The sequence below is a fragment of the Anas acuta genome, chromosome 12 (assembly GCF_963932015.1).
Source record: "Anas acuta chromosome 12, bAnaAcu1.1, whole genome shotgun sequence".
NCBI classification, from domain to species: Eukaryota; Metazoa; Chordata; class Aves; order Anseriformes; family Anatidae; genus Anas; species Anas acuta.
Window position 1 is genome coordinate 21,780,479 of NC_088990.1, and position 20,737 is coordinate 21,801,215.

Below are 20,737 nucleotides of genomic sequence, written 5' to 3' on the forward strand. Positions count from 1 at the left end.
AATTCTCATCAAAATGTGATGACAGATGATGAATGCATCATCTTGGTTTCCCAGCTTTGATGTTGTTCATTTTCAGGTAACAGGCTACTGACAGCAACTAACTGTTTGCAATTGTGGGCCCCACCATCTAGTGACATTCTAGAAGAAGATGAAGATGATCCTGACAATCAGATGAAAGATGATAAAGTTCTCCCTGTTCTAAATGACTGGAAGTGTGTCTGGCAGTGCAAGTGAGTGAGATAACTCATTTTAAGACAGATTGCAATGCCAACTCATATATCATCTCTATCTTTCTCTAGAAAACCATATTGTAAAATTTGCTTTTAAATAGGCTTAAAATACTATAAAATTCAAACAATATAAGTTACTCAAAGTAAAAATATTTTTCATGTGACTAAGTCATCAGGTAACCTTGTCAAAGGCTTGACTGTATCACTGGCAATATGTATAAATTGTCCCCCTTCTCAGCTTTGAAAGTAGTGCTGAGATATTGGATGAGACCAAACATAGGAGCAATAGCAGGCAGACATGCTATGCTGATCAAGATGAGAGGTGTTTTCTGAAATTTAGGAATCACAGAATCACAGAACTGTAGGGGTTGGACCTCGAAAGATCATCAGGTCCAACCCCCTGCCAAAGCAGGTTCCTCAGTGTTAAGAGTCTTGAAACGCTCTTTCTTCCCAGTTACATTTGAGATCCATGTTACGGAAGTGTTTCGTGATCTGCCATTTCTGTAGATATACAGACTTGGAAAGCAGCCACCCATAAACCTAAGTTTTGTCTGACTTTTGAAAACATTTTAGATTTTATGCCTATAAAGCACTGTGTAGGCTGCTTGCCTCTTTCAGCTGACCCATACATTTTAGTCATTGTGAAATAGCATTGCAAATTATCTAGAAGATCTTCACTTTCCTTTATTCCTAAGTCTTGGTTTCACTGGGAATAGAAAAGCAAGTAGAACAATATTCACATCTGTGATCTCATTAGATCTAGCCAGGGCTTGCCATACTTAATTAATTTTAATGTACTGGTTTTCTGTAGAGAAAACTGTGTGAGAATAGTAAATACGTTGTTTCAATCAAGCAGATACTCTTATGCTTCTGCCGTTTCTAAAGTATGTTTAAAGTTACAGCTATAAATTTGAATATATTTCGTATAAATAATGCACAGTAATACTGAATCAACTGAATATACATGGAATAAAAACATGGAATAAAAGACTTTACTTACAGTTTAAAACTTTACTTTTGTGTCTTTAGGACTGCAGTATCGGTACATTTGATGGCATGGTCTCCTGATGGTGAATACTTTGCAACAGCTGGGAAGGTAAAAACAACAAAATAAATAAGTGCTTGAGATGTGTTCCTTTCTTTGTCAAAAGTAAATAAGTAATTTAAAATGGTCCTATACCATATAAGTACATTATAGTCTGAGCTAAGTTAAATTATCATCTCCTATATAATACATAAATTTCACATAATTCCTTGAACTTCAGCAACAAGAAATTGGATTTAGCTATGTACTGTTACTGACTACTTCAGAATTGACCTAGAAATACACTGACATTCATACAGACATATCATTATATCATTATGATATAAAACATAAACATTTAAAATGGTGTAATATGCATATCAGTGCATAAATTAGAAGAGAATTTTCTATTTACAGTGAAGTCTGGGATCAGTTATCAGTTCCTAACTTCTATTTCAATTTTTCATATTTTTTGTCAAATTGCTAGTCAAGCTAAGATTTCAATTAATAATTCTCTTCAATTTTACTCTCTCATTTGAGTGATTTCCTTTGTTTTTTGAGGCGGGATAGTTAAGCATTTATTGCTTGTGCTTAATGTTGGTCAAATGATGAGATGAATTTTAGTAAGCTTTATTTTGTTACACTTACTAAAGAGGACAACTGAATCATGAGCTCTGTTGTTTTATGACTATAAACATAGTAACACCACCTTAAAAACATTACATTTGGAATCAATGTGATTATAAAATTAACAAAACATTTGCTTTGTTTCATATTTCTGCTTCCCATGAATATACATATATTCATGTGTATATATGTATATATGTATACACATACATATATGTATATTCCCATATATATATAAGAATTTGACTAAGTGTGTGAGGCTGTTGGTTCCAGTTGTTATTTCCTATTTGTAGGACAGCTCTATCTTAATACCTATATAAAGTTTAATCATAATTCTTAACAGGGCTGTCTGTCAAACTTCTTTCTTGCAGAATCTGTGATTAGATACTGTATTTTTAGGTGCTTGTCAGGAAATACAAATAAAAGATCTCTCAGAGATAATTAATTCATTTATTTACTTTATTCTGTATCTGTACTCCAGCAGCCAGTCCTGAAATCCAGGGATGTGTCCTGCAGCTGTATACAATGTATTTTGGTCGTACTAGTAATGTTGCCCTTAGCCCACATCAGTGTAGATGTATTCCTGTCTCATTTATCAGCATTTGTTGTATTGCCGTATCAATATTTCAGTTGTCTTTCAGTTAACTACATCAGTGGTGCCCAACAATTCAAACCAGAAAGGTAGCATAAATTGTGCTAGTGGAGAGGAAGGTTGTATCATACGGTTACTGTTCAATTATGTGCCTATGCTCAGTAGATACAGTGCTTTCTGTGAAAGTAAGGTTTCCTGTGCATGGGAACCAACAGTGACTTACAGCACAAATTTTCCTAAGGGAGAAACTGATTGCTAATGAGTTTAATACTGTCCTGTGAGTGGCAGCCCGTTTCTGGGTTCTGTCTTTGCAGGGGAAAGGATGTGGGATTTAAGCATGCATATGTGATATGCAGAAAATGCATAGACAACCAAGAGGAAAGTAGAGAGCCAAACAGACTGCAAGAAAAACTACTTCTGGGACTGTTGTGTTGCCAGCAGAGTATTTATTTGGTCCTCCAACTCATTCCAGGATGACCATCATTGAAATACATGGCCTCAGGAATAAGTTGTATGGAAAACTGTAAATAGTTCTGTGCAATAGATTATTTATTAAAGATACTGGAACAGCAATTTCCTCATCATTTAGCATTTTATTTTTGTGACATTTTCACTTACAGCTATCTAATCCTGTGTCATTTTGCTGATTTAACTAGGATGACTGCCTCTTAAAGGTTTGGTATCCTGTGACTGGTTGGAAGTCATCTCTTCTGCCCCAACAGAATGAAGAGAAGAAATGCTCAGGGGTTGTCCACTTCTCATTTGTCTATTTAGCTCATCCTCGAGCAGTGACAGGATTTTCATGGCGTAACATTAGCAAATACATGCCCAGGTTTGAAAGATTTTATTTAAAAATAAATAAATAAATGTTTGAACTTTTTTTTAACACACTGCTTAAAATTTGGCTACAAGAACATGGTTCAATTTCTCTGCTTATACTTTCAAGAAATAAAAAATATGAGTATCTTCACGTATGCTTCTGGATTACCTAGTACAACAGTCATAGTCACATTAATAGGAGAGACTTATTTTAAAATATGGTCTTAACTTTAGTGCCTTCTCAGGTTATGCCAGAAAGCATAAGGCTTTGTCTTTATCAAATAGTATTGTGGCATTGGAAATAGAATATTTGCTTAAACAATTAGCACTTAGAAGCTTTGTTTTATATACTCATGTTTAATTAGCTGATTTAACTTTTCAGGATTGAGTAAAATTGTATGTATTCTTCACATAATCCAGCAAGCCAGATAATTTAGGGAGTTTCATGTCCACAGTTTTATGGTAACTGCTGGATTTAACAAATAATAACCATTCTATGTTCACATGCATTTTTGCTAATAATTTATGAGTTTATCTATCAACATACTAAAAGTCACTACTCATATAAAACGTTTAGTTAGCATAGAAATTTGGATGAAATAATTATAACTGCTAAATACCTGTACATTACCCTGATTTTTGCTGTGTCCAATGCCTAATTTAATTTTATTGGATAATTCCTTGATATGTCTGTCTTTAGGGGTTTAGTCTGTAATGTGTTACTCACGTCATGTCTTGATGGCATCTGTCGGCTGTGGGCAGAGACACTGTTACCAGAAGATACTCTTCTGGGTGAGCAGATCTGTGAAACTAGCACTTCCAGCATTAGCAGCACCATTTCTCAATCTGGAAAGCAAAAAGACAAAATACAGCACGCCCTAGAGGTACAAGGCTTGTCAATTTTTAATTTCAGGATTGTTAAAACTTGTAAATGTTTACTAGAAAAATTAAAGTATGTAGAAATATAATATCTATATGTTACATATTAGAACTATATCTAATATCTAGTTCTTACAAGCATAACAGAATAGTCTGAATTATTTTATATGAGTTAAGTTTATTATTTATCACTGAAGAAGTCAGAGACATCTAATAAGCTCCATGTTTTTAAAACTACTACTTTTTCTGTAACTAATTAATAGCATTGGGAAGAGACTAAATTTTCTATAGCTAACTGATAGTGTTGGGAAGAGATGATGTTTAATATGGAATATTAAGATGGTTTCATTCTGAATGGGTATGAAAATAACAGTAGAAGCAGTAAATAAACTCTTCTAGTTCTTTAATTATCTGATTTGATAATTACATTTCCAAAAGATGATACTACAGGGCTATGAGTTTCAGTGGTGATCATGTGAAGTATATTAAATTTACAGGAAAAGAAAACATATCAATGTAAAAACAAAACTGTACAAACAGTAAATACATAACTATGCATTTATATCTTTTCTTTTTTTTAGTATTTCTTAAATTATGTTTTCTTATTATACCAGACAATTCACCATTTGAAAAATATGAGAAAAGGACAAAGGAGATCTTCAGTTCTTGTTACCCACACAGATGTATTACCAGACCAACAGGGTACTCACGAAGTTCAGCGTCACATTTCACACCATGCAAATGCACTTGGTCATTTCCATATAGCAGCAACCATCAACCCTAATACAGGTGAAATAGAACTGCTTATTAAACTATTAATAATATATTTTCACAAAAAGGAAAAAATAAATAAAGGGGGCTGAGGTGCATGTTCTTTGCTTTGCCTAATTGAATAGAAGGGATTTGTAGGAAGAGTGTTATTTCACAATTCTGTCATTTGGCTTTGAGTTTTGTAAGACAAATGAAGCTGGTTTTTTTATTTTTATTTTTTTTTCCAAAATTCACAGACTGTCAGAATGGTTGTATTGCTTAAGCAGGGTCACCTATACCCAGTTGCCCAAGACCTTCAGCATTGTTAAAAGCCGTAATTTCGTTTTTGCACATCAGAAAGCAAAAGAAATTTAGCTACCTAAATTTCAAGTCTGCTTTGTACTTGATTTGGGGAGAAAACAGTATATGATGAACGGATTACTTAATGGGAAAAAAGCTGTACAAGATTTTATTAGCAGGAAAACAGCTGCTTTTTGTAGAATAATTTAGAATATTTTAAAGAAATGACTGAACAACAATCCTGTGTATAAAATCAGTAAATGATATGACAACACTGAAACTGAGCAATTAGACCCGTTGAATCTCATCTACCAGTCTCATTTGAATCAATTGTTTTACTTTATTTCTTGATGCTAAAATGTCTTTCCTTTTTTTTTTTTTTCTTTTTCATTTTTTTACTCAAAACATATGTAGAAACTTGATCTGTATCTTACCTGTTCTAAACGTACAGGCACAAGGTCTGTTCTGCCAAAAGTGAGTTAATTGTCTTAACCAAGATATGTGTGTGGGTTTATTAGATAAAAGGTTTAAGATACAAGTTTTTGATTTGTTTACAATTGTCCACAGATATCCCATCAGTTTTGGCTGGAACAGCTTTTAATATAGATGAAGGCAATGGAGGCTTTGTTGTTCACTGGTTGAATAATAAAGAATTTAATTTTACATCATCTATTGAAGTATTTATGCAGCATCTAAGAAAACTTTCTGAACAACAACTAGAACAAGATTTTGGTGATGTTGAGGTTGAAGAGGAAGAAGAAATGGAAGAAAAAGAGAGAAGTTTGCATATGAAATTAGATCATGGTTAGTAATCTTGATCTATAGCACAAGAATTATTCTGAAACACATTTATTTAGTGCAATAATTAATGCAATTATTTAACACATAGTAATGTATTACTAATCTAAAATAAATAGATATAGATGCAATTTTGGCTCCTATAATAATTTGGTGGCATGAAAAACTTACAGATGTACTCTCTGTTGGAACGCAGTAATAATAAACACAGTGAAATAGAAAGGTAGCTCTGGTTCTTTATTTCCATTTTGGAGCTATTCCATAAAGTTATGAAATTATAACTAAGACTTGCTCTTGATTCACCTTACAATCTCAGGACAGTAATGAGGCATGAATTGATGGCAAGCTTTAAGGAGGGTTGGACATAGCTCCATTTTAATGAAACTGCACTCTTTCCAGTAGAGGTGAGTTTTACATCTTAAACCTTACAGCACGCAATGATCCCAATTGTAGCTGTTCACAAAGGAAAAGGAAGAGAAAGACATATTTTGAAATTAATGATGAAAAACATGCCCTACCAGAAGGACTTAAGATTGCTTCAGGAGCATCGCCTTAGCCAGTATTTGTATTCCTTCCATGTTATTAAAGATTACAAATCCCATTTGTTTAAAATTTGAAAAACTTATGTCTTCCCTTGTATTCGTAAAGTTAAGAATGAAGAACTATCTTAAGAATTTGTAAAAATAAAAGCCTTTCTACTTAAACCAGTAAGAGCTATTAAAGACAATAAACTGATGTATATTTATTGTCATTTATAAAGCTTAGGTTCTTAAAATCTAGGTTACCATGCAATTTATGACTAAGACTTGCTCGTGTCATCATTCTTACTGCGCATGCAATACATACTACTTCATTACTTGTCACATACCATGTTTCATAATAATCAAATAAACAAAAAAAAAGACATTAATTTGGAGCCAGCATCCATATAAAATACCTATTTTTGTATAGTTGAGCAAAATGATCTTAGAGCATTGATGTTAAGTGTCTGAATTTTTATGGTTGTATTTGTTATTACTTGTATTCCATAGTTAGGATCAATAATCAAATGCCAGGGCCTCTCACTGTTGTACAAACAGATGAAAGATGTTTCTGCCTTCAGTTTGCATGAATGTTCTAAGATAGCACTATTAGCAGATTCTAAATATTGTTGTTTGGAGTGGAAACTGTAGTAGGACAATACCTAGAATTTGCAAAAAAAAAAAAACAACATATTTTCTGTTGCAGACTTGTCTGTAGATAGAGAATCAGAGACAGGGACTGGAACAGGTTCTTCAGAACATGAAGATGGAGAAAGAGAGGGAAGCCCCAGAACATCTCTACCAGCAGGCCTGTGCATGCCTCTTCCAACAGTTTTGTTAGATCGGAAAATTGAGTTGCTCCTAACCGAATGGAACAGAAACCCAGATATGCTTTTTACTATCCATCCTATTGATGGTACATTTTTGGTGTGGCATGTGAAGTATTTAGATGAACACACTCCAGGCATCTTTCGACAAGTTCAGGTGTTGTATATTTGAAATTGTTTTATTATTTATGATCTTAATGAACAGTCATTATGTTCTTGCTATTTAAATCTGGTCATCAGAATTACTTGAAATTAAACTAATTCCTGTGAAACAGTTGACATTAATTTGGACTTACACTGGGTTATTATATTCTAATTTTATTTTTTTTTTCCCCTCCAGGTTTCATTTTCTTCTAGGATTCCTGTTGCATTTCCTTCAGGAGATGCTAGTTCCCTTAGCAAAAATATTATGATGTATGCTTGCCCTGTCTTATTAAAAGATAGTAATGCTGTACATCAGAAGACAGTGGACTTTCCAGATAAAACCCTAGCAAGTAAAGGACCAGGCTTTGCTCAGAACAGCGCAAATGTGAATATAATTTCTCCTATAGTGATGATGATTTCCAAACATATAGATGGCTCTCTAAATCAGTGGGCAGTTACTTTTGCTGATAAATCAGCTTTCACTACTGTGCTAACAGTCTCACATAAATTTAGGTACTGCGGTCACCGTTTTCATCTTAATGACCTAGCTTGCCATTCTGTTTTACCATTACTGTTAACATCTTCTCATCATAACGCTCTATTAACTCCTGAGTCAGACAGTTCTCAGGATTCTGACAGCATAAACAGAATAATGGATCCTATAAAACATGTAAAAGGTTCTTCTAGGCAGCAACTTAAAAATGCAGCAACCCGTACATTCTATGACCCAAATGCAATCTATAGCGAGCTGATTCTGTGGCGTGTAGACCCTATAGGACCTTTGTCATACACTGGAGGAGTATCTGAGTTGGCTCGAATTAACTCTCTTCATACCTCCGCTTTCTCTAATGTAGCCTGGCTTCCAACACTTATTCCAAGCTATTGCCTTGGTGAGTATTCTTAGCAAGATCCCATATAGAGTTAACACTGGGGGCTATAAAACTATTTTTTCAAAATAAATTACTGTTGTATTTGGAGTATATTAACTTTTCAGCAATTTCTTTATATAGTGCCAGTGAACAGTCTTCCTTCATTTGAGACTATGCTACTTCAAAACAGCATAGTTCATGTGGGCTAAGAGTTTGTAGTTACCATGGATCACCTGGCATGGAGTAACTTCTTCGTGTTAGTTAGCAATCAGTCTCACAACAGAAAAACATGATCCCATTCCTCAGTGCTTTAGGCAACTTTGCAGAGTGCTGTCTGCACTGACATGGTAGTTATAATGCAAGTGTGATGATGGCAGAGGTATCTGGGTTGTTGGCCTCATACAGTTACAGGAGGCAGTGGATTGAACAGAACTAGTGATTGGACCACTTGATTGAAAAAGTTCTAGACGTGTTAATCTATTAAGCCACTCAGATACTTATTTTTTATTTGTAAAGATGTTGTAGTAGTTGTGTACAATACTAAAATGTAAATTGTGTTGTGAATATCACATTATTAAGTTTCATACTAATAGTGCCAGGATATTTTATTATACTAAGGCCAATCTGACCTTTGCAATTTTTAAATGGGTGTCAAAGATATTGTGCAACCTCAAAAATCTTAAATGTGTTTTAAAAGGCGTAGCATTTCTTTGATTTAAAAATAAAAAAAGCCCTTTGCTCACATACTAATGTTCTATCCTGTCTCAATCCCACGAAGGAGCTATTCTAAACCTTGTTTACCTTGGATTTCTACTCTAAATCATCTCCAAGAACCCCGAGAAGCTAGAGTCCCTAAGCTCAAGTTCCAAACACCTCCCTTGGAGGTGACAGTGAAGAGAATGTAATCATTTTAAAGGCAGCATTCTTTTACGTGTACTGTCTATTGTTTTTTGCATGTGTGAACAATAGTTTTAAGCAATAGTGAGTTCTGCTTAGGTTATTCAATGTTTATGAGGAGTTTTAGTTACATAAATGAGCAGAAAGTTATTTTGAAGTCTAAATAATGTTTTAATGTACGTAATGTCTTGGGGTGTTTTTGCTTCAGTATTTTATGACAGTCACTTTTAGAAACATTCAGATACTGTGAAGTGGATTATAATTGACTACGTGATACTATTTCATGCTATTTTTTTCTTTAACTATAATGTTTTTTTTGTGTTTTCTGTAGGTACATACTGCAACTCCGCTAGTGCTTGTTTTGTTGCATCTGATGGCAAAAACTTGAGACTCTATCAAGCTGTTGTAGATGCAAGAAAACTTCTAGATGAACTAGCTGACCCTGAATCATCTGTAAGTTTTATGTAGCAATGGCTTGAAAGTTTTAAAATAAAAATTAAGGTAACTTTTTTTCCCTCTCCAGTGATTTTTCTTATTTCCTCATGTCTGTATACTAGCTTATATAATTACATGTTTTGCAGATGTCTGTAAACATTAGCAGACAGTAATGTGGATATTACTACTAACAGTGGCTGAACTGAAACAAAATACCCCTGATGAGTTTCCCCAACTTGTAGTATGTGGTGAAAGAAAAAACGAATTTTTTTTCTTTGTCTTCTCAGAAGAGGGGAGTCAGGAGCAAGTGGGCAGGTGAAGATAGGTGAAGACTAGGGTGTATACACTTATACACTAGGGTGTGTATATGAGGGAGGACAGAGATGATGGGATAGGAGGGAGTCAGGGCAGGTTATTGCTAAGGATAATACTGGCTCTTATTTTTGCTGTTGTAGTCTGTTCTTTCTGTTCTTTTATTACATTTTGTTTCTATGACTGAGCAAAGTAAAATCTGGCCTTGTAACTATTACTGTATAAATAGGTACATTTTTCATTTTTCCATTCTTCTGTTATTTTTTAAGCTATCCTGCAAGCTATAGCTTGTCAGTATTCAGATCAGTCTGAGGAACCTATTACAGGAGCAACGACTGTGAATGCTCCAGCAAAAATCAATAGTACATTCCATTTATATATAAGCTGTATTGATTTTTTTTTATTTATTTATTTGTTGTGACAAAACTGAAGGTTTAAAAAAAGTGAAGCAGTGTATTTGCGTTTCTCATAGTACCTATATTGTTATGTTATTATGAAAAGATAAGTCTTTAAATAAACATTTACTTTCTATGTAAATTGGTATGCTATCCCCATGAATAGCTGCAGACTGAAAACAGTGCAAATGCCCTGATGAATGCATTATTCATAACTGCCAAAATGACAACAGGAAGAAGTCTATTACTATTTACAGCAACAAGGAAAATTATAGCATCAGTTTATTGTAAATGCTTGCAATTTCCTTCTGTCTAAAGAAAAAATATGCTAACTCATCTCATTTTCCTCTGTTTCAGAAACTTATTGGGGAAGTGTTTAACATTGTGAGCCAACAATCTACTGCTCGACCAGGATGCATTATTGAACTCGATGCAATAACTAACAAAGTAAATAAATGGTTAATTCTTTAGGGTATCACATAAAAATGTTTAATAGCTTTGTTGCTGATTAACCTAATCTGTTGAAAATACAGAAAAAAGAGGACATTTCTCTATGGTGATAATGACTGCCTTGAATTTTTTGTGAATGTTGAGATACCTTGAATGTTTTTATGAGACAACTTACAGTTGTGAGGAGCTCAAAGCCTGTTGTTATAGAGTGTAACAATATTTTCTAGGCATAAATCTTGTTTAAAATAAACTTGACTGAATACTGCTTTACACCCATCATAATTTAAAGAAAGAAGAAAAAAAACACAACTGCCTCCAGAAACCCAAACAAACAAGAAGACCACCACCAACAACAAAAAACAAAAACTACTTAAGTCTTCCAAAATGTGGTAATAATAGCCTTGTATGACTTACAATTTTTTGTCTTTCTCATAAGACACGCTTTTACCTGTTAACTAATATAGCCATGTGTTTCAATCAATGAAATGATTGAATGGTAGTACTATGAAATTTAATTCATATTATTATTTTGATCTTTCAAATTCCAGTGCTGTTTTCTGTTAGGTAGCAGCCTGGGAAAGTAATTTATTTTACCATTTTTTACTTAGACATATAGACATTTTTGATACATACAAAGAAGTACTTCTCTATTTGACAACAGTTTGTTGTTTTGTTTTTTTTTGTCTTGTAAGTATTAATCACATAGGACCTTCAATTTTTGGTTCAGATTTATCAAATATTTTTTAGAATTTTTATAGATTATTTTATGACTTGACATGAGGAGTACAGGGAATAGCTTAAGAGGTAAGAAACAGTCTTCTACATAAGACCTATGTTGTGGGAAAGACAATAGCAAGACATCCTGGGTGTATTTTATGTTTTCTATTTCTTTTAGCTCCTTAGTCATACTTTCAAGCCTCTAATGTCCTAGTATAAACCTTAATTAATATTTGTGGACCTTACCAACTTCTACAGAAATGGTAAATAAGTTAGTTGGGTCATTATTTTTCAGTATCTAAATCTTTCTTAAATGAACGTAGAAATCAATGTATCAATTCGGGAGGCTGAGACTAGGAAGAGCTTTACATGTAAAAAACAGCCTGCAAAGATTCAAAAGGACGGCAAGCTCTGGGGTCAGGAAGAAGCCCTCTCTCTTCTACAAGTAAACACTGAATCCAGTTTCCTTAGAGGACATCCCAATCATGATGGTGACCAAAGACTTTCCCATAATACAAATGTCATTCACGCATCATCTCACTACCTCCTTTATCTCCATAGCACCTGCTGAAGCTCTAAAAAAAAACCACCTTTTATATTGAGTCAGTCAGCTTTTGCCAATTTCATCCTGGTAGGATTTCAAAAATACCTGTGTGAAGAAAGATGCCTCTCCATGCTTCTCTGGAAAAAAATGTGTTCAACATGAAAACTTTGCTGTGAAACATTTTCCTTGTCTGCAGAAATGAATTTCACTGCCAGCAGCCTCCTTTCTAGAGGGGTGGAGGTACTGAAAAGAGGTCTGTTGTTGTCAGGAGGAACAGCTGTTGAGTTATAAGAGAAGGAATATGTGCAGTTTCTTCCTTTTATTTTGTTAGCAGATTTCTCAATCCATTGCAGTCATCTTTCCACTGAAGATTGATAGAAGTCTAAGAGTTGTTGCCACAGTCCTTTAGTCTATACCTAAAATAACAATAACAATAACAATAACAATAACAATAACAATAATAATAATAATAATCTGTCATTAGCTTCAGCAAAAATATTACAGAATTAGTCTAGTATGGTAGATTTCATTGAAACTGTTGGAATATATACACAATAAGTTCTAGAACATGCTGTTCTTAATGTAAGAGATGAAAATGTTCTGTTTTTCTGATGTATTAAGATAGTTTTCAAAATTATAAAAGAAAGTAATTGATCCTCAATCGATAGTTGGATTGTACAAAAAACATAATTATGTTAGTAAAAAATGTTGTTATACCATTCTGAAAGCGTAACTACTGCTTGATTTTACAGTGTGGCACAAACACACAATTACTTCATGTCTTTCAAGAAGACTTCATTTTGGGATACAAACCACAAAAGGAAGATGTAGAAGGGAAGGAAACTGAGATATTTTTCCAGCCATCACAAGGTATAGTATAAGAATAACTGCTATGAAGTAGGTACCAAAACTGTTCTTAAATACTGACATTTAGCAGGCATTTACGAGATTCATTTTTAATGAGAATATATTGAATTCACTGAAATGGCTGATTCACATTGCTCATATAAATCGTCTACATGGTAATGGTATTAAATAAAACTATTCTAATTTGCCTACAGTGAAATATTTTAACTTGTATGACAAGGTCTGTTTTTCAAAATGCTTTGTGTTATATTTTAAAGATGTGTACAAAGTAGACTAGAAGTGTATTTCCTGAATTAGTATGTTGTTCCAGGTGATAAGGTGCATATGTCTGACTTTCCCTTTTATCCTATAGAAAGTAACTGGGGAATTTGGTACTAGACTCAAAAGTTTTTTTTAAAAAAAAAAAAAAAGGAAGAAAGCAAGCACTCTGAGAAAACTGAAAACTGTTTTATAATCTAGCACAGCAGTTCAAATTGATTAGGAAGACAAATACATCTAATAAGTTAGATTTGTCATTAATACTCAGGTTTGCTGTAAGTCAGTCTCTATTTTACTAAGTCTTCTATAACTCTGAACAAACTAAATGTTGATTAAAATGTTATTAATAGTACCATTTGAGTATTTTGTTTTGTAATCAAACAATTTCAAAGAGGAAAAAATATTTTTTTAGTATCAGTTTTTATCAATTGTTGAATGTAAACTTCATGATTATGGTAATGTCTTTAAATTACAGGTTATCGTCCACCACCTTTTTCAGAAAAGTTCTACCTAGTAGTAATTGAAAAAGATAGTAATGGCTGTTCTGTTCTTCAGATGTGGCATCTTCATCTCAAATCTGTGCAAGCCTGTTTAGGTGAGTGAGTGAGTAATTGTATTTTCTTAGAGATGAACATTTAAGTAACATAGCAGAAAATTTGAGGTTTGGTGTTGTAGAAGCAGTAGAAGAGTAACGTTTCTTGCAAACATGGATTGCATTCCATAGCTATGACAATACGAAAATTTGTTAAAAGAGTGAGTAATATACTTAAGTGCTGGATTCTTTAAACTCTCAGTATTTCAGAATACTATGGATATCTTAAATGAGTAATCATAGCATAAAATTATTTGCAGTACAACTAAGCAGCCAATACACGATATAATTATTTTCTGCATAACCAAAACAATGCTATGAAAAATATCTGATTATAGCATGTTTATGCTTTCTCCTCACGTACATTTTTAACACTGTTTGCAATGATTTTTCTTTTGTGTAGCAAAAACTACTGAAAAAAAAACTACTTTATCAGAGAATAAGCTTAGTGTACCTGAACAGAAGACAGTAGATTCTTCTCCAGATATATCACCTGGCATAAGTCCCATTCCACGATCTTCATCAATCGCTAATCTTCAGACTGCTAGTAAGCTCATTCTGAGCTCCAGACTTGTATACAGCCAACCACTGGATCTTCCTGTTGGTGTAGAAGTAATAAGAGCAACTCCCTCAGCAGGTAAATTTAACTTTTTTCTAATTAATCCACTAATTTATCTGCTAGTTCATAAGCTAGTATGTTCTCAGCCTATAACTCTCTTGATTAACTGATACAGGCAACATGGGAATAAACGGGCACTCTCAAATCCATGTCCATGTCTCCCAAATCACAAAAAGTGCATTTTGCAAATCACTCCTTTCTTCATTGTAGCAATTCCTCGTAGAAAAGCTTTTTGTGAAACTTACTGCTTTAATGACTGGAAACTTAACTTCTAGTCTTAATTAATTTATGATCAATTTATAACCCCTTGTTCACCTTCCAACATTAATCTGATGCTTTTTTTTTCTTTTGACTTATGTACTTACCCCGTCTACTTCTGCCTGTTTGTCTCTGTGTCTCTCATAATACTCTTAAGTACCATAGTGCCCCTCTTAAGTTTCATTTTGGTAGGCTACACAAGCCTAATCTTAATTTCCCTTATTATATCTGATTGAAGCTTTGTATTTCTTTATTATTCTAACAGTCCTTTTCTGAATTAGTTTAGTTCAAGTTTATTTTCCTTGAATAGTGACCAGAACTGCAGGTGATTAACATCTAAACTGTTAAGACTGTTATCCGTCTTAAAACATTTGCCCACACCCAGGTATGGGACAAACAAACAAACAAACAAAAAAAAAACCACCAAATTGAAAAGTTCTCTATTAGTAGTTACAATGTTGTGTCTGTCTCATATAGGTATTTGACTTTTTATTACTGATACTAAATGTTTGTTCTGACTTCAGGTCATTTGAGTTCTTCATCAATATATCCAGTCTGCCTTGCACCTTACTTGATAGTAACATCATGTTCAGACAACAGAGTGCGATTCTGGAGATGTACTGTAGAAAAAGACCTGAACAGCAAAAATGAAGAAAGGGAAACATATCATTGGAGAAAATGGCCTTTAATGAATGATGAAGGAGAAGACAACAGCAGTACAGTCACCATAGTAGGAAGGCCAGTTGCCGTTAGCTGTTCTTACACAGGACGTCTTGCAGTAGCATACAAACAACCCATACAGCATAACGGTTTTGTTTCAAAAGAATTTTCCATGCATGTTTGTATACTTGAGTGTGAGTCTACAGGAGGATCAGAATGGGTTTTGGAACAGACAATTCAACTGGATGATTTAGTTAGGGTTGGAAGTGTACTTGATTCAAGGGTCAGTGTAGATAGTAATTTATTTGTTTACAGTAAATCAGATGCATTTTTGAATAAAGACAAATGCCTGGTGCCCAGTATCAAGCATTTGGTGCATTTGGATTGGGTATCAAAAGAAGATGGTTCACATATATTGACAGTTGGAGTTGGTGCCAACATCTTTATGTACGGAAGACTTTCAGGAATTGTAACAGATCAAACAAGCAGCAAAGAAGGTGTAGCTGTTATTACTTTACCACTAGGTGGAAGCATAAAACAAGGTATAAAGTCAAAGTGGGTGTTGCTTAGATCAATTGATTTGGTATCATCTGTAGATGGCACTCCTTCACTACCTGTTTCTCTCTCCTGGGTGAGAGATGGTATACTGGTGGTGGGAATGGACTGTGAAATGCATGTTTATGCACAGTGGAAACACGCTGTCAAGTTTGGTGATGGTGAAAGTGATATTTTCACTACTGAAGACACAGCAACTAAAGATCCACTCAAAGCAAGCTTGATAGCAAAGAAGACCAGTGTAATTGATGGGGCAGGTATTGTGGATGATGTTTTTGGCACTCCAACTGTAATTCAAGATGGAGGCCTTTTTGAAGCTGCTCACGTTCTTTCACCTACTCTCCCTCAGTATCATCCAACCCAGCTATTAGAACTTATGGATCTGGGTAAAGTCCGCCGAGCCAAAGCCATTCTGTCACATTTAGTTAAATGTATTGCAGGAGAAGTTGCGATAGTTAAAGACACAGAAGCTGGAGAAGGAACTGGTCCTAAACGCCATCTTTCTCGCACCATTAGTGTAAGTGGTAGTACTGCAAAGGATACCATCACAGCTGGAAAAGATGGTACTCGAGACTACACAGAGATAGACTCCATTCCCCCACTGCCACTTTATGCTCTGCTTGCTGCAGATCAAGATGCCACTTACATTTCTGAAGAAACTTCTAAAATACCTCAGGGATCTGAAGATCGTGTTAAAAGAAAAACAGAGGATCAGTACTCAGATCTATTCCAGATTCAGCCTGTCACAACTGATGACTTTATTGATTTCGAGCCTGAAAAGAGGGAAAGTAAATCCAAAGTTATTAATCTCTCACAATATGGTCCAACTTACTTTGGCCGAGAACATGCCAGTGTCCTTTCAAGTCACCTGATGCACTCAAGTCTGCCAGGCCTCACTCGACTAGAGCAGATGTTCCTCGTAGCTTTGGCAGACACCGTGGCAACAACAAGCACTGAACTAGATGAGAACAGAGATAAGAATTACTCAGGTTAGTAATGAGCATATTATTAAATTAACATTCTTGCTCTTCCCAGCTAAGGCAAACTTGCTCCTTGAGTATTTTGGGATTAAAAAAGCTGAAAGCAAGTATCAGTTATTCAGATTAGATACATTAGAGCAAAAAACATTTTATAAATTGCTGTATTTCAAGCATAATACTTTATCGCAAACAACAAATTTAGAAACATACATTCCTTACATGCTGCATACAGTAAGTCATATATATGCCCCTGTAGTCATCTGCATATTCTAAAGTCAGTATTTTGTATTTTACAGGAAGAGATACCTTAGATGAATGTGGCTTACGATATTTGTTGGCTATGCGCTTGCACACCTGCCTTCTGACATCACTACCACCTCTGTATCGAGTACAGCTACTTCACCAAGGTAATTCTTGGAATGTGGCATTACTTTCATTTTATCCAGTTGAGCTGACAGGACCTGATAATATTTGATTTATATTGTGATACTTTTATTATCTCCATATTAATTTTAGATGACACCTATTCCATTAAGGCCCTTGTTTTGCAACGTATATGCTTCCCTGCATGCACTGTGAACAGACAAAAATGTAAAGCTCTAGAACAGAAGAGAGATTCTGTGCCATTCAGTTTGAGCATGAATAATTTCCCCAACCAGATAACATACAAATTGTATCATATTTTACATTGTTTCTGCTGGAGGACTGAAGGGTTTGCTTTACAGAAGTACAATTTTATCTTCCCTCAAAGATAATTTTATTATTTTCATCACAGCAGGTTTTTTTCTTGCTCTGAATAAATGCTGTTCTGAAATACAGAAAGAAAAGCAATTACTGCCTCAACAGCATACAGAAAGATTTCTGGGCCAGGATGGATCTGTCTCTGAGATTACATATTTTTGCTTCTATCTAGCACCATACGAAACTCAAGAACGTATATGAACAGGGTGCTGGAAAGGAATGGAGGAAGCACCGAGGGGAAGCATATGTTTCACAGAGAAAGAAAAAAGATGCTTCCACTCTTTCTTGAACAGTTGTGACAAACAGTCCCTCTGACATCTACCAACACTTTGCAAAACTCCCTTTGCAAAAAAAAAAATTGCCTCTCTAACATATTCCATTTGTTTATTAACAAGTTTTAATTTTCTGAATTTTATTATGTTATTGTTTAGGCCTATCTACCTGTCATTTTGCATGGGCTTTTCATTCTGAGGCGGAGGAGGAGTTGATCAACATGATTCCAGCTATCCAGAAGGGAGACCCACAGTGGTCTGAATTAAGAGCTATGGGTATAGGTTGGTGGGTCAGGAATATCAACACACTCCGAAGGTGTATTGAGAAGGTATTTTTATTGCTTACAAATATAGTTATGTGCTGTTATGCTCTAACAGATACTTAGGATGACTTGTGTAGAGCAGATCCCTTTGTACTGCAGCCCAGCTACTATTTTAACAGTTGTTTGTTTTTTTCCATATCCAGCACCAAAACATTAGTACTGTTAGATAATGTTGGCAGTTCTGATTTACCACATTTGAGTTAGGAAAGCCATTTCTGAAAGACCTAATCATTTCCCCCACATTTCACAGTATGTTTAAGATTATATTACTCTATTTTAAGAACAAGCCTTCTTCAGATATATGTGACAGCATATATCTATTGATGAAACAGGAAATTATTCAATAATGAGTCTTATTTAAGAAATAAACATTTCATTTTCAAAATGCATAAAAAGTCCTCTTGTAAATTCTGTTGGGTTTGATACTAAAATAGTACAGAACATAAAAGGCCTGAGCAGAAAATAACTGCAGCTTTTACTCCTTTCTGGAGAGTCACAAAAATAGTGTTTTATAGAAATATACACCTATATTATATAAAACCAAAATAACATCAAATCCTATTTTCATGCAGAGCTTTTTTTGCAGGAGTTCTAATAATAGATAAAATGCAGTATATTTTTTAGATATTATTTTAAAATGTTTCCTGTAGGTATCCAAGAGATTTAAATTCTTGATTTAATAAGATTTTCAGCTTTCTTATCAAGTTTGATGGATTTGATTTATTACTAGTCTTTGCTCTGAATTACAACAATTAATGTACTCTTTGAGTTGTTTGTGGAACTTCATAGTTTACTAAATTTCAGAGGTTGTAAAAATAATTTATTTTAGTGTTACAGAATATTTGTTGAATCCAGGAGCAAAACTTAATTATTCTAGTCCTCTAAAGCTAATGCAGTTACATTGCCTAGTCCTATACAGGGGAAAAGAAAAAAAAGGTCATTAAAGAAATACTTGTATTAGCTTACAAATATGTAAATAATGTAAGAGGAACTTCTCCTAATAGTATGAGTTACTGTAACACTTTTGATGAAAAGATTTTATTTTCATGGTTGTAACGTCCCACTGTAGTGGTGGGGGGGAGGTGTTAATATCTGGAGTAGTGCTGTTTTTCTGAACCTTAAGAACATTAACTGTGTAATGAGCTGTCACCTATCAAAAAATTAGTTTCTCCAAAACATTCTGAAAGAAATTACTGTTGCTTTATGTAAATAATGCGGTCACCCAGACCATCCTCTCTGACAGAGAACATACGTTCTTAGGTTAAAAGCAAGTTTTATATTTGCAGTAATAATACTAGATTTTGCTTACTGTAGGTTGCAAAAGCTTCATTCCAGAGGAACAATGATGCCTTAGATGCTGCACTTTTTTATCTTGCTATGAAGAAAAAGGCAGTAGTGTGGGGTCTGTTTAGGTGAGTTCTACTAGCTGTAAGTTTGATTAAATCATAATTGAACCAGAAATGCAAAACAGAACTCATTCAGGATTAGAGTTTAATTGGTGTTGTTCAATTGATTGTATCCTAAGGTTATATAATAAGTTGTATATATTACATTTCTTTATGCAGGTCCCAGCATGATGAAAAGATGACTGCCTTTTTCAGCCACAACTTCAGTGAAGACAGATGGCGAAAAGCTGCTTTAAAAAATGCTTTTGCTTTGTTGGGAAAACAACGCTTTGAACAATCAGCTGCATTTTTCTTGCTAGCAGGCTCACTGAAAGATGCTATAGAGGTATTAGCTTTTGAGAAATTATGTTTCAGTTTCTACTTTGAACTTCGTAACTGCATCCTTAAAAGCTGTTCTGCTGATCATTTTCACAGTGTGGCAGCAGAAAGGGGATGTCTGTACATGACCCCCTTGTGCCCTGTAGACATGCCATTTACTTTCACACTACTGTTAAAAACAGCTTAGAAGATAATCTGAAGGCCAGAAGTATTCAAATACATCAGTTCTCAGTAGAATGGCTCCTGGGAAGAGCAGTCATAAACCCACTGGCAAAACTTTGGTTTGTTGTAATTAAGTTGTTGCAATGCTCTGTTCAGTTTCCAACTATTCTGCATTTCCTAATGTTAGAACATCAAGTTAAAAAAATAAAACATAAAAAGGAAATCGGAGAGCTCTTCTGAAGCATCCTGATAATCCCTTTTTAGTGGAGCTGTGATGTTTCCTGCCAAAAGGGAGGTGAGAGTTGTCAGCAGGGTCATAACTTAGGCAACATATCTCAGGAGATAAAGGAAATTAGAGAACTTTTATTTATCCTTCCTATTGTATGCAGTCAGTGAGTCTTTACCTGTGAAAGTACATTTCTGCAGATGAGTCAGTGGAAGAAAATCTTTCCAGTGATGTGCTAACATTAAAGTTGAAAGCTAAGTTTATTCAACTAGCTATAACGTCTTTACCTTTACTACTGGTATATTATTTTTTTTGTCATGCTGATGCACTGCCATGCATACTAGAATTGCTGAAATAGAAGTCAGATCAC

The 20,737-nt window shown here is 34.4% G+C and overlaps 1 protein-coding gene across 5 annotated transcripts in view; it reads left to right on the forward strand.

The window, feature by feature from the left end:
• DMXL2 (Dmx like 2) overlaps positions 1-20,737 on the forward strand; it is a 58,569-nt gene that overhangs the window by 12,378 nt on the left and 25,454 nt on the right. For all 5 annotated transcript variants that reach the window (XM_068696497.1, XM_068696499.1, XM_068696498.1 and 2 more), the window contains exons 5-22: positions 77-230; positions 1,260-1,326; positions 3,130-3,305; positions 3,993-4,176; positions 4,786-4,960; positions 5,789-6,025; positions 7,247-7,524; positions 7,708-8,401; positions 9,609-9,730; positions 10,777-10,866; positions 12,883-13,000; positions 13,731-13,850; positions 14,251-14,484; positions 15,249-16,928; positions 17,216-17,326; positions 18,092-18,261; positions 19,570-19,667; positions 19,821-19,986. In XM_068696497.1, coding sequence (XP_068552598.1) covers positions 77-230; positions 1,260-1,326; positions 3,130-3,305; positions 3,993-4,176; positions 4,786-4,960; positions 5,789-6,025; positions 7,247-7,524; positions 7,708-8,401; positions 9,609-9,730; positions 10,777-10,866; positions 12,883-13,000; positions 13,731-13,850; positions 14,251-14,484; positions 15,249-16,928; positions 17,216-17,326; positions 18,092-18,261; positions 19,570-19,667; positions 19,821-19,986 — 4,874 coding nt within the window. The remainder of the gene's footprint in view (positions 1-76; positions 231-1,259; positions 1,327-3,129; positions 3,306-3,992; positions 4,177-4,785; positions 4,961-5,788; positions 6,026-7,246; positions 7,525-7,707; positions 8,402-9,608; positions 9,731-10,776; positions 10,867-12,882; positions 13,001-13,730; positions 13,851-14,250; positions 14,485-15,248; positions 16,929-17,215; positions 17,327-18,091; positions 18,262-19,569; positions 19,668-19,820; positions 19,987-20,737) is intronic.